A 14182-nucleotide genomic window follows, 5' to 3' on the forward strand; every position below is an offset into this window, starting at 1 on the left:
CCGTCACAGCCATGCGGATGAGGTGTCTGTCGTCTCATGCCGTTGTGCTATTGCTTGCCCCACTGCCAGGTTTTCAGCTTATTTGGTTCTTCTCTGTCCATTTCTTCCAAACACGCATCACTGTTGTGGCGTTACACTGCATGAGGGCTACGATTTCTCGATACGAAAATCTACCCTCTCGCATACCGACAATGCAGCTTCATACGAACTCCGTTAGTTGTTGGTATGGCTTCCTCCGCTTTTGACGAGGCATATTTGACCACCAATGAAACGTTTACCGCAGACAGAGGAAGATAAACGGATTTCAATGCACCTTTACAGTCCTTTATATACCTGGAACAAGCAGCTGATAAGGAGCCGTTTCTCGTTCCACGCATGCGCAATCACTTTGTACTTCTAATCATTTGTATGTCTTACCTCACTTTACATTCCCTGTGAGTTTGGTTCAATTTGCACAAATCTTTCATGGTGTTGCAATTTTCACAAACATGAGTGTATATATTCAACTTACATTACCTAAATTTCTATTTGTTAAACTATGTATTAAATTATATCAAATATCAGTTTGATATCAATATATAATTAAGTCAAGTAAAGCAGTGATTCTTAACATAAAACATATAGATTAATGGATTTTCTAAATGTTCTACCCAGGATCAGTAAATATTTTTAGTTTGCTTTTGAAAACCAAAAATATTTTTTTACCTACAATTCTTTAATGAGATAGCACAACACCCAGTCTGGTGATGTTACTATTTATTGATATAAGAACTAATATTTTTACTTTCTGACTTATACAAAATGTCATTGTTAGAAATGATTTTTTAAACTTATAAAAAACATTTCAAATTAAAAAGAATCTCATATGCTATGCAAAATTTAAAGCAACAACTAATTAAAATTTTTTACATTAATAGTGAAATTAAATGATTTTACAAAATTGAAATAAAAATTAAAATTACTGTATATCTCGGTGGATAAGATGACCTTCCGATAAGACAAGGTATAAATTTTTGTCGAAGTTTTATAGTTTTAGCTTATATCTGTCCTATAAGACGACCCCAAACTATCAACAGCCTATGAATTTAGTTTAGATCAGCGATCATCATCTGAATAACAATACTATATAGCGTATATGGAATTATGTCCTATTTGTAATTTTTCAAATAAACAAATTTATTTTCTTGCATCTGGCAGCACTGCCTTGCGATTGTAATGACCTTGACTATTCACAAAAACATCGTATGGGCTATTCTATTTTGTTCACATACCCTACTCTCTTTTAGTAAATAATTACAGTTTGTCAGTTTTTTTATAATGGTTTTAATTTATATAAATTTCAATCTAATTTTTGTATCTGTCCTATAAGACAACCCCGGATTTTTGGGGCCTTTTTTTATGATTCAACTATCGTCTTATCTGCCGAGATATACGGTAGATATCCCATACAATGGTAATAAGAAATTATTGATATTTTCTTATTACCATTGTATGGGATATCTAATTTTAATTTTGTAATTATACTAGCATTGAACTAAATTTGTTAGAAGCACAGACTCTTATACACCTTTTTACACACAGCCGTTTTTTGCTATCATTCAAACGTTTTCATGTTAGTAAACATGTTAGTTAAAAATATCTTAAATTCATGCTACGGTATATAAGGAATATGCTAACCAAAATACATAAATATTTTTCACATTTTCCATGAGTGACCAATATGTTGTGAGTTGTTCTACTGTTGGTATGTCACTGTGCTGTGTATCAGTGACATACACAGCACAGTGTTTGTTTTCTTACCAATTTGTCTGTAAAAGAGGTTTTCATTGTTTGTAGATAATTTATTTTGTTGTTTTCGTAGTGTACATGTTTTGTATCGTTTGAGTCTACGTGCTTTGGCTGCGAGTTTTTGTTTTAGTGTATCAATGTATTCTGTAATGCGTGTGTTGTGATGTTCATGTTTTGTGTGTGTTTTTATTTTCTTGAAAATGTTTTTGAGCTGTTTCTTTAATTTGGGTGTTATGTTGTTTTTAGTGTATTGTGTCAGCCTGCCTAATTGCTGTCTAATGTCATTTATTTGTATTTCTATTCTTCTCTGCCAGGCTGGCTTGTGATAGAATTGTGTTTTGTGTTTATCTGTCTGCGATTGTATTTTCAGTCCATGGTGTGTCACGACTGTGACTGCCCCAGCATAAACTAATGTATGAATGTCTGAGAGTGAGAAATTGAATGAATGTAGTGTGGTAGGTAAGTGAGTGTTTACATAATTTAGTATTTTTCGTACTTCCTTTGACATGTTGATTTTTGGTATTCGTGGTCTTTGTGTGGGATCTGTGCCTCCTGAGTGTTTCCTGAAATATAGGTGAGAGCATATTAACTAAATCTATGTCTACATTATCAGTGGTGGATGAGGAAGTGTCTGTAGTATCAATAGTGGTAGTTGTTGTTTGTGTACTGTAATCAGTGCTTGTTACTAGATTATCCTGACAGGTTACGTGATCTTCATTAATGTTAAATGTTTCTGTGTGTTGATTTATTTGATCAACAACCTGTTGTTTGATAAGTTCAAGTGTTGTTTGTGGGATAAGGTTGTTGTGTATAATTGTTCTTTTTTGATCAACAACCCTTTGTTCGGTGACAGTGAGGTGAGGATGTTGTGTGAATCTATGGTGTAGTAGTCTGTATGCTGTCATGTTTGTTTTGAGTTTTGTGATGGTGTAGTAAGTACAGATGATAAACTCATTCATTTCTATTGTTCATTTCATCTGTTGGCATGGTTTTCCAACTTTTGTGGTCTGTGGATGCATTGCCACAGAAACATCAAAGCTAGGTTGGTTCCTCACATCTGTTGAGAGTATTGCAGTAGCCATGCTTGGGCTGGTGCTGCTTTTGCCACTGGTAACCAAGGGAGACTGTGGCTTATTTTCCAAACGTGAGCCTCTGCCCAGTGGTGTAGCGTGGGAGTCAGCCGCCCGGGGCGGAGGAAAATTTCGCCGCCCCCTTATTTAGGTATCTCAATTTAAAGGACTAAAATATACAGTAATTCTAAAGAACTTTTCGACAAGAACAATGATCAATTTTGTGTATTGTACAGTACATGTTACAAATAAAAAAGTCATGTATATATGTTTTGCAATTCAATAATCACATTTATTACAAAAATTTTTACAAAATATTATTATTATTTATTGTAAAATTTTGCCGCCCCCACTACGCTATGCCACTGCCTCTGCCTAACCCATGAATGCGGACCTTGTTTACTCGGGCAACATCCGAGCAGTGGCGTAGTGTGGGAGTCAGCTGTCCGGGGCAGAGGAAAATTTCGCCGCCCTCTTATTTAGGTATCTCAATTTAAAAGACTAAAATATACAGTAATTCTAAAGAACTTTTCGGCAAGAACAATCATCATTATTCTGTATTGTACATGTTACAAATAAAAAAGTCATGTATATATGTTTTGCAATTCAATCACATTTATTACAAAAATTATTACAGGATATTATTATTTATTGTGAAATTTTGCCGCTCCCTAAAAGTGCCGTCCGGGGCGGGCCGCTCCTGCCGCCCCACTACGCTACGCCACTGCATCCAAGCTGGTATCATATTTAGATTTGGTTACATGATAAATATCTCCACGGAATGTGGGTGTGGTCACTCTTAGCTTCATTTCTCCCCATAGACCTTACTGGCATGGGTTACTACCAGGAGCTTGTGTTCCAGCCTGCATTAGTAAAATTAGCTGTGATTAGTAAAATTACTGGACTCTCCCATCACGACCAGTAGTGACCACAGGAGAGTTATTATTATTATGTTGGGTTAAGTGAGATATACTTGGTTAACACCGGTGGCTGTGTACTATGCTGGACCAAAGTCAAGGCATAGTAACCAAAACAGAAATTAAAGAAGTGTATCAGTGTGTGTGTGTGTGTATTCAAGAATTTTCTCACAATGTGACATGTATTCAATATAGTGGCCTTCTGTAGTGTGATGTATGTGTTTCTATTCAATTGTAATGTGCCCAGGCTTTTGTGTAGTGTGTGTGATATGACACCTGTAGAGGAGAGAACAACAGGTACAATAAGCACCCTATCCATCCTCCACAGATGCCTTATTTCCTGGGCAAGTTCTGTGTACTTGCTAATTTTTTCAGTGCATGCGTTTTGTATATTGTGAGTGTTTGGAATGGATATGTCTATAATGTATGTGATTTTATTGTGTTTGTCAATGAGTGTGATGTCTGGTCTGTTGTGGTAAATTGTTTTATCTGTGATTATGGCTCTGTCGTAGTACATTTTGTGCGTGTTGTTTTCCAATACTGTCTGTGGAATGTATTTGTAGTATGGTTTGTGGATGTCTACTAATTTGTGTTTCTTTGCAAGCTCTTGGTGTATTATATTTGCAACTTGCTTATGTCTGTGTAAATAATCTGTCTGTGCCAAGAGCTTGCAACCAGAAGTGATGTGTTGTATAGTTTCTGGCATGATATAACATTTTCTGCATGTGTCATTTGTGAGTGTTGTATCTTTGAGTATGTGTTTTTTGTATTTTTTAGTATTTATGACCTGATCCTGTATGGCAATCATGAATCCTTCCGTCTCCCCAAAGAGGCATCCCCGAGCTAACCAACTGTTTGACGCAGTTTTGTCAACAAAATCCTGGGCCAGATCATAAGGATGCCTGCCATGGAGTGCCTTTCGAGCCCACGATTGCTTAATGGTGTCTATGCTTTTTATATGTTGTGTTGTGTCCATATGATGTGAGTGTAAGTTTAATGGTGTGTTATTTGAGTCTGCTAGAGTTACTGCTTTATGTAATTGTGATGTTTCTTGTTTTTTGTAGAAAAACTCTCGCAGTGACTGTATTTGTTTGTAGTGAAGGTTAACTATGTCAATCAGGCCACGTCCGCCATCTTTACGTGGAAGGGTTAATCTTTCTGTGGCAGATTTAGGATGATGTTGTTTATGCTTAGTAAGTGTAGTTCTTGTTTTCCTTTGGAGTTGCTCAAGATCTGTGTGAGTCCAATGTATGACTCCAAAAGAATATGTGAGTACTGGAATGACATATGTGTTTATTGCTTTAACTGTGTGTTTTGCATTTAACTGTGTTCTGAGAATAGCATTTAGCCTACTTTGGTATTCTTTAATTAATCTTTGCTTTATTTGTGTATGTTCTGTTAGTTTGGTTTGTTGGAATCCTAAATACTTGTAGAACTCGCCCTCTTCCATGGATTCAATAATGTCTCCATTTCCAAGCGCAAAATCTTCTTTCTTCAGGATTCCTTTTTCTATGTGGACTGTTTTGCATTTATCTAGGCCAAATTCCATTTGTATGTCCTTGGTGTATGAATGTGTGATTTGTAGGAGTTGATGAAGTTGTTTTTGTGTGGATGCATAAAGTTTTATGTCATCCATGTACATGAGATGTGACAGTGTAAACTGTGTTGTTTTTTCGTGTCTGATATTGTAACCATATTGCGTGTTGTTTAACATGTTGGATAATGGGTTCAGGGCTAAGCAGAACCAGAGAGGACTCAAGGAATCTCCTTGAAAAATTCCTCGCCTAATAAAAATTTGGTTTGTTTGTATGGAAGTGTTACTAACCCTGAGATGTAGTGTTGTTCTCCAGTGCTGCATAGTGTTTTGAAAGAATGCAATGAGTGATGGATGTATTTTGTACATGTGTAGAATATGTAGCAGCCAACTGTGTGGAACACTGTCAAATGCTTTTCTGTAGTCTATATATGCCATGTGTATGTTTCTGTGTTGTTTGTGTGCTTGCCGTAGAATGACTGAATCTATGAGTAACTGTTCTTTGCATCCCCTGTGGTTTCTACGGCAACCTTTTTGTTGTTCTGTAAGAATGTCGTGTTCTTCAACATGTTTGTATATTTTGTTTGCGATACAGGATGTCAATAATTTGTAGAGTGTTGGAAGACATGTAATTGGTCTGTATTGTGTGGGGTCTGTGGTTTTGTTGTTTTTAGGTTTCATGTAGGTGATGCCCTGAGTAAGAAAATTTGGCATGTCTTGTGGATTGATGATGATGTGTGTTAGGTGTTTAGCTAGTTCCTGGTGCAGTGATGTAAACTTTTTGTACCAGAAATTGTGAATATTGTCTACACCAGGTGTCTTCCAGTTGTGTGTTCTGTTAACAGTGTATTGGAAATCATGTATGTTTATATCAGCACAGGGCATAGTTGGTATGTTGTGCAAGTTTCTGTTCTCCTCCTCGATCCAGCCTGCATCAACATTATGCGTGACAGCACTGGACCAAAGAGAAGACCAATATGTTGTGAGTTCTTCTTCTGTTGGTGTGCTACTGTGCTGTGTACCAGTGTTTGCTTTGTTATTAATTTGTCTGTAAAAAAGTTTTTCATTGTTTGTAAATAATTTATTTTGTTGTTTTCGTAGTGTACATGTTTTGTTTCGTTTGAGTCTATGTGCTTTGGCAGCAAGTTTTTGTTTTAGTGTATCAATGTATTCTGTGATGCGTGTGTTGTGATGTTCATGTTTTGTGTGTGTTTTTATTTTCTTGAAAATGTTTTTGAGCTGTTTCCTTAATTTGGGTGTTATGTTGTTTTTAGTGTATTGTGTCAGCCTGCCTAATTGCTGTCTAATGTCATTTATTTGTATTTCTATTCTTCTCTGCCAGGCTGGCTTGTGATAGAATTGTGTTTTGTGTGTATCTGTCTGCGATTGTATTTTCAGTCCATGGTGTGTCACGACTGTGACTGCCCCAGCATAAACTAATGTATGAATGTCTGAGAGTGAGAAATTGAATGAATGTAGTGTGGTAGGTAAGTGAGTGTTTACATAATTTAGTATTTTTCGTACTTCCTTTGACATGTTGATTTTTGGTATTCGTGGTCTTTGTGTGGGATCTGTGCCTCCTGAGTGTTTCCTGAAATATAGGTGAGAGCATATTAACTAAATCTATGTCTACATTATCAGTGGTGGATGAGGAAGTGTCTGTAGTATCAATAGTGGTAGTTGTTGTTTGTGTACTGTAATCAGTGCTTGTTACTAGATTATCCTGACAGGTTACGTGATCTTCATTAATGTTAAATGTTTCTGTGTGTTGATTTATTTGATCAACAACCTGTTGTTTGATAAGTTCAAGTGTTGTTTGTGGGATAAGGTTGTTGTGTATAATTGTTCTTTTTTGATCAACAACCCTTTGTTCGGTGACAGTGAGGTGAGGATGTTGTGTGAATCTATGGTGTAGTAGTCTGTATGCTGTCATGTTTGTTTTGAGTTTTGTGATGGTGTAGTAAGTACAGATGATAAACTCATTCATTTCTATTGTTCATTTCATCTGTTGGCATGGTTTTCCAACTTTTGTGGTCTGTGGATGCATTGCCACAGAAACATCAAAGCTAGGTTGGTTCCTCACATCTGTTGAGAGTATTGCAGTAGCCATGCTTGGGCTGGTGCTGCTTTTGCCACTGGTAACCAAGGGAGACTGTGGCTTATTTTCCAAACGTGAGCCTCTGCCCAGTGGTGTAGCGTGGGAGTCAGCCGCCCGGGGCGGAGGAAAATTTCGCCGCCCCCTTATTTAGGTATCTCAATTTAAAGGACTAAAATATACAGTAATTCTAAAGAACTTTTCGACAAGAACAATGATCAATTTTGTGTATTGTACAGTACATGTTACAAATAAAAAAGTCATGTATATATGTTTTGCAATTCAATAATCACATTTATTACAAAAATTTTTACAAAATATTATTATTATTTATTGTAAAATTTTGCCGCCCCCACTACGCTATGCCACTGCCTCTGCCTAACCCATGAATGCGGACCTTGTTTACTCGGGCAACATCCGAGCAGTGGCGTAGTGTGGGAGTCAGCTGTCCGGGGCAGAGGAAAATTTCGCCGCCCTCTTATTTAGGTATCTCAATTTAAAAGACTAAAATATACAGTAATTCTAAAGAACTTTTCGGCAAGAACAATCATCATTATTCTGTATTGTACATGTTACAAATAAAAAAGTCATGTATATATGTTTTGCAATTCAATCACATTTATTACAAAAATTATTACAGGATATTATTATTTATTGTGAAATTTTGCCGCTCCCTAAAAGTGCCGTCCGGGGCGGGCCGCTCCTGCCGCCCCACTACGCTACGCCACTGCATCCAAGCTGGTATCATATTTAGATTTGGTTACATGATAAATATCTCCACGGAATGTGGGTGTGGTCACTCTTAGCTTCATTTCTCCCCATAGACCTTACTGGCATGGGTTACTACCAGGAGCTTGTGTTCCAGCCTGCATTAGTAAAATTAGCTGTGATTAGTAAAATTACTGGACTCTCCCATCACGACCAGTAGTGACCACAGGAGAGTTATTATTATTATGTTGGGTTAAGTGAGATATACTTGGTTAACACCGGTGGCTGTGTACTATGCTGGACCAAAGTCAAGGCATAGTAACCAAAACAGAAATTAAAGAAGTGTATCAGTGTGTGTGTGTGTGTATTCAAGAATTTTCTCACAATGTGACATGTATTCAATATAGTGGCCTTCTGTAGTGTGATGTATGTGTTTCTATTCAATTGTAATGTGCCCAGGCTTTTGTGTAGTGTGTGTGATATGACACCTGTAGAGGAGAGAACAACAGGTACAATAAGCACCCTATCCATCCTCCACAGATGCCTTATTTCCTGGGCAAGTTCTGTGTACTTGCTAATTTTTTCAGTGCATGCGTTTTGTATATTGTGAGTGTTTGGAATGGATATGTCTATAATGTATGTGATTTTATTGTGTTTGTCAATGAGTGTGATGTCTGGTCTGTTGTGGTAAATTGTTTTATCTGTGATTATGGCTCTGTCGTAGTACATTTTGTGCGTGTTGTTTTCCAATACTGTCTGTGGAATGTATTTGTAGTATGGTTTGTGGATGTCTACTAATTTGTGTTTCTTTGCAAGCTCTTGGTGTATTATATTTGCAACTTGCTTATGTCTGTGTAAATAATCTGTCTGTGCCAAGAGCTTGCAACCAGAAGTGATGTGTTGTATAGTTTCTGGCATGATATAACATTTTCTGCATGTGTCATTTGTGAGTGTTGTATCTTTGAGTATGTGTTTTTTGTATTTTTTAGTATTTATGACCTGATCCTGTATGGCAATCATGAATCCTTCCGTCTCCCCAAAGAGGCATCCCCGAGCTAACCAACTGTTTGACGCAGTTTTGTCAACAAAATCCTGGGCCAGATCATAAGGATGCCTGCCATGGAGTGCCTTTCGAGCCCACGATTGCTTAATGGTGTCTATGCTTTTTATATGTTGTGTTGTGTCCATATGATGTGAGTGTAAGTTTAATGGTGTGTTATTTGAGTCTGCTAGAGTTACTGCTTTATGTAATTGTGATGTTTCTTGTTTTTTGTAGAAAAACTCTCGCAGTGACTGTATTTGTTTGTAGTGAAGGTTAACTATGTCAATCAGGCCACGTCCGCCATCTTTACGTGGAAGGGTTAATCTTTCTGTGGCAGATTTAGGATGATGTTGTTTATGCTTAGTAAGTGTAGTTCTTGTTTTCCTTTGGAGTTGCTCAAGATCTGTGTGAGTCCAATGTATGACTCCAAAAGAATATGTGAGTACTGGAATGACATATGTGTTTATTGCTTTAACTGTGTGTTTTGCATTTAACTGTGTTCTGAGAATAGCATTTAGCCTACTTTGGTATTCTTTAATTAATCTTTGCTTTATTTGTGTATGTTCTGTTAGTTTGGTTTGTTGGAATCCTAAATACTTGTAGAACTCGCCCTCTTCCATGGATTCAATAATGTCTCCATTTCCAAGCGCAAAATCTTCTTTCTTCAGGATTCCTTTTTCTATGTGGACTGTTTTGCATTTATCTAGGCCAAATTCCATTTGTATGTCCTTGGTGTATGAATGTGTGATTTGTAGGAGTTGATGAAGTTGTTTTTGTGTGGATGCATAAAGTTTTATGTCATCCATGTACATGAGATGTGACAGTGTAAACTGTGTTGTTTTTTCGTGTCTGATATTGTAACCATATTGCGTGTTGTTTAACATGTTGGATAATGGGTTCAGGGCTAAGCAGAACCAGAGAGGACTCAAGGAATCTCCTTGAAAAATTCCTCGCCTAATAAAAATTTGGTTTGTTTGTATGGAAGTGTTACTAACCCTGAGATGTAGTGTTGTTCTCCAGTGCTGCATAGTGTTTTGAAAGAATGCAATGAGTGATGGATGTATTTTGTACATGTGTAGAATATGTAGCAGCCAACTGTGTGGAACACTGTCAAATGCTTTTCTGTAGTCTATATATGCCATGTGTATGTTTCTGTGTTGTTTGTGTGCTTGCCGTAGAATGACTGAATCTATGAGTAACTGTTCTTTGCATCCCCTGTGGTTTCTACGGCAACCTTTTTGTTGTTCTGTAAGAATGTCGTGTTCTTCAACATGTTTGTATATTTTGTTTGCGATACAGGATGTCAATAATTTGTAGAGTGTTGGAAGACATGTAATTGGTCTGTATTGTGTGGGGTCTGTGGTTTTGTTGTTTTTAGGTTTCATGTAGGTGATGCCCTGAGTAAGAAAATTTGGCATGTCTTGTGGATTGATGATGATGTGTGTTAGGTGTTTAGCTAGTTCCTGGTGCAGTGATGTAAACTTTTTGTACCAGAAATTGTGAATATTGTCTACACCAGGTGTCTTCCAGTTGTGTGTTCTGTTAACAGTGTATTGGAAATCATGTATGTTTATATCAGCACAGGGCATAGTTGGTATGTTGTGCAAGTTTCTGTTCTCCTCCTCGATCCAGCCTGCATCAACATTATGCGTGACAGCACTGGACCAAAGAGAAGACCAATATGTTGTGAGTTCTTCTTCTGTTGGTGTGCTACTGTGCTGTGTACCAGTGTTTGCTTTGTTATTAATTTGTCTGTAAAAAAGTTTTTCATTGTTTGTAAATAATTTATTTTGTTGTTTTCGTAGTGTACATGTTTTGTTTCGTTTGAGTCTATGTGCTTTGGCAGCAAGTTTTTGTTTTAGTGTATCAATGTATTCTGTGATGCGTGTGTTGTGATGTTCATGTTTTGTGTGTGTTTTTATTTTCTTGAAAATGTTTTTGAGCTGTTTCCTTAATTTGGGTGTTATGTTGTTTTTAGTGTATTGTGTCAGCCTGCCTAATTGCTGTCTAATGTCATTTATTTGTGTTTCTATTCTTCTCTGCCAGGCAGGCTTGTGATAGAATTGTGTTTTGTGTGTATCTGTCTGTGATTGTACTTTCAGTCCATGGTGTGTCACTACTGTGACTGCCCCAGCATAAACTAATGTATGAATGTCTGAGAGTGAGAAATTGAATGAATGTAGTGTGGTAGGTAAGTGAGTGTTTACATAATTTAGTATTTTTCGTACTTCCTTTGACATGTTGATTTTTGGTATTCGTGGTCTTTGTGTGGGATCTGTGCCTCCTGAGTGTTTCCTGAAATATAGGTGAGAGCATATTAACTAAATCTATGTCTACATTATCAGTGGTGGATGAGGAAGTGTCTGTAGTATCAATAGTGGTAGTTGTTGTTTGTGTACTGTAATCAGTGCTTGTTACTAGATTATCCTGACAGGTTACGTGATCTTCATTAATGTTAAATGTTTCTGTGTGTTGATTTATTTGATCAACAACCTGTTGTTTGATAAGTTCAAGTGTTGTTTGTGGAATAAGGTTGTTGTGTATAATTGTTCTTTTTTGATCAACAACCCTTTGTTCGGTGACAGTGAGGTGAGGATGTTGTGTGAATCTATGGTGTAGTAGTCTGTATGCTGTCATGTTTGTTTTGAGTTTTGTGATGGTGTAGTAAGTACAGATGATAAACTCATTCATTTCTATTGTTCATTTCATCTGTTGGCATGGTTTTCCAACTTTTGTGGTCTGTGGATGCATTGCCACAGAAACATCAAGGCTAGGTTGGTTCCTCACATCTGTTGAGAGTATTGCAGTAGCCATGCTTGGGCTGGTGCTGCTTTCGCCACCAGTAACCAAGGGAGACTGTGGCCTATTTTTCGAACATGAGCCTCTGCCTAACCCACGAACGCGGACCTTGTTAACCCAGGCGACATCCGAGCCGGTATCACATTTAGATCTGGTTACTACCATGATACATATCTCCACAGAATGTGGGTGTGTGTGGTCACTCTTAGCTTCATTTCTCCCCATAGACCTTACTGGCATGGGTGTCCCTACCAGGAGCTTTTGCTCCAGCCTGCATTGCCCTATGGATCAGTAAAATTACTGGGCTCTCCCACCACGACCAGGTGGTGACCACGGGAGAGTTATTATTATTATTATTATTATGTTGCTGTGCCAAATTATGTTTTTTAAACTTTACTCATTCTGAGATATTGTTTAATAGTTCAGAACAGAATAAAGAAACTTAAAAAATTAGACGCCAACATACGCGCGTGGACGCGCGAATTTTTCTCTTTATTTGACATTTTTTGGGTTCGCGAGATCTCCAAACGTATAGATTTGCAAAAAAACTTGGAGAGTCAAATGTGACACGATTCAAATAGTTTTCATTTTTTATATACATAACAAGTTGGGAAAGTAAAAAGGAGTCGGGAGGGGGGGAATTTTTGACAACTCCGACTCCTCAGCCCTGATAATAATATAAATAATTGTTTAATTTAAAATATTGCTCTCCACCTCAAATTGGTACTGTAGTGTCTTGCCCGTGTACATCATATTTTTCTGTTAGCAAGGAGTCGTGCTGTCATCCATCTAACTCCTTTCAGGGAAAATTTTTTGAATTGAAATAATGTAACTTCCGGTTTGCATCGGTAGTTTGTATATAGTTAATCGGCCTTCTGCCCCTAAGCCTTCTATACCTGGTATGTATCTAACTCCGTTCTCAAGATTAAGGAAGGACAGATGGACGGACGACAGTGGGAATTTATAGTATACAATTTTTTCAAATTGTAGCACAAAAATAGCCGTTTTTCTGGTAATTCCGGATTTCTAGAAGCCAGATAATTGGTTCGTTACTGTAACGGACCAATAATCCCTCATAAAATTGTAAATACGTAGTTTATAGGAAATTTGTAGACGGAGTATATTTATTTGAAAGACATTAAAAAATTGCGCTAATAACGCTTGTTTCTTGAAGGAATTTTAGTAAGGGATGGACTTTATCCACTGCGACACCCCTGTCTCGTTTTGGTATCAAGAAATTATGGTCAGCCTATTCTAAGAAGTACTGTACATTAAATATATATACTGCATTTGCTTTGTGACAAAGGAAAGAGGAAAAAAATGATTTAAACTTAAAAATTTAGATTTTCATTACATTATTTTAAAATAATTTCAATAAAATATCTTAACATGATTTATTAATAAATAATGTTTGTTATTTGCAGCCATTTTGTGATGGAACCTGCAAAAATGAGAGACTGAGAATAACTATGAAGCCGATAAGATTCATTTGTCGATCAACAAGAGAATATTGGTTTTGTAATTGTAAACAAACTGAACATCGTCCTTTTTGTGATGGATCTCATAAAAATCCAGAAGTTCAGAATTCAACTCCTACAGTAAAACCTCCTCGTTTGTAACGATATAAAGTTATAAAATATTCAGAAAAATTGATTTATTAACATAATTATACAATTTTTATGAAATATGTGAAAAAAGTTGTTAAATAAAAATCTAGATTCAGTATCTTACTTTACAATTAAGCAGAAGAGTCCCGAAGGACACTACTACTCATTAGTTTTATTGTACATTTAAAACAAGTTACAAAGTCCTGCTCAGCAGTGAGCATTACAGGAGCATATCCGTTACATAGTTCCACCGAGTTACAGTATGCACTAATGAACAAAGCAAAAGGGAAAGAAATAAAAATTATAAAAAAAATAATAATAAATAAATAAAATAAAGCACAATGACAATAAAAGACCCGAACAAAATACGCAGCAGCATGCTGCAGCATATAACAGATACTTATCAGCAGGAATATTTTCGCAAAAGAAGGTCACAGTAAATACAATAATTCCGACAATAAGTGTTTAACAGCATTTATTCAGTGCAAAAAATTTGTAAGACAAAGATTTGAGAATCCCGTGAGTCCATATATAATATGTGTACAAATCAAAAACAAAGACCACACAGCTAGTAATTGTAAGTATCAATTCCAACACTTTAAACCCAAAAACAGAGGAAGAT

The 14182-nt window shown here is 36.7% G+C and overlaps 1 protein-coding gene across 1 annotated transcript in view; it reads left to right on the top strand.

Annotated features, from left to right (window-relative positions):
* Positions 1-13619, top strand: part of LOC136988197 (CDGSH iron-sulfur domain-containing protein 3, mitochondrial) — a 31481-nt gene extending 17862 nt beyond the window's left edge. The window contains exon 3 of the mRNA XM_067286034.1: positions 13378-13619. Within this exon, the coding sequence (XP_067142135.1) occupies positions 13378-13572 (195 nt within the window). The 3' untranslated portion in view covers positions 13573-13619. The remainder of the gene's footprint in view (positions 1-13377) is intronic.
* The last annotated feature ends 563 nt before the right edge of the window (positions 13620-14182 follow it).

The sequence above is a fragment of the Centruroides vittatus genome, unplaced genomic scaffold (assembly GCF_030686945.1).
Source record: "Centruroides vittatus isolate TY-2023 unplaced genomic scaffold, ASM3068694v2 scaffold_324, whole genome shotgun sequence".
NCBI lineage: Eukaryota > Metazoa > Arthropoda > Arachnida > Scorpiones > Buthidae > Centruroides > Centruroides vittatus.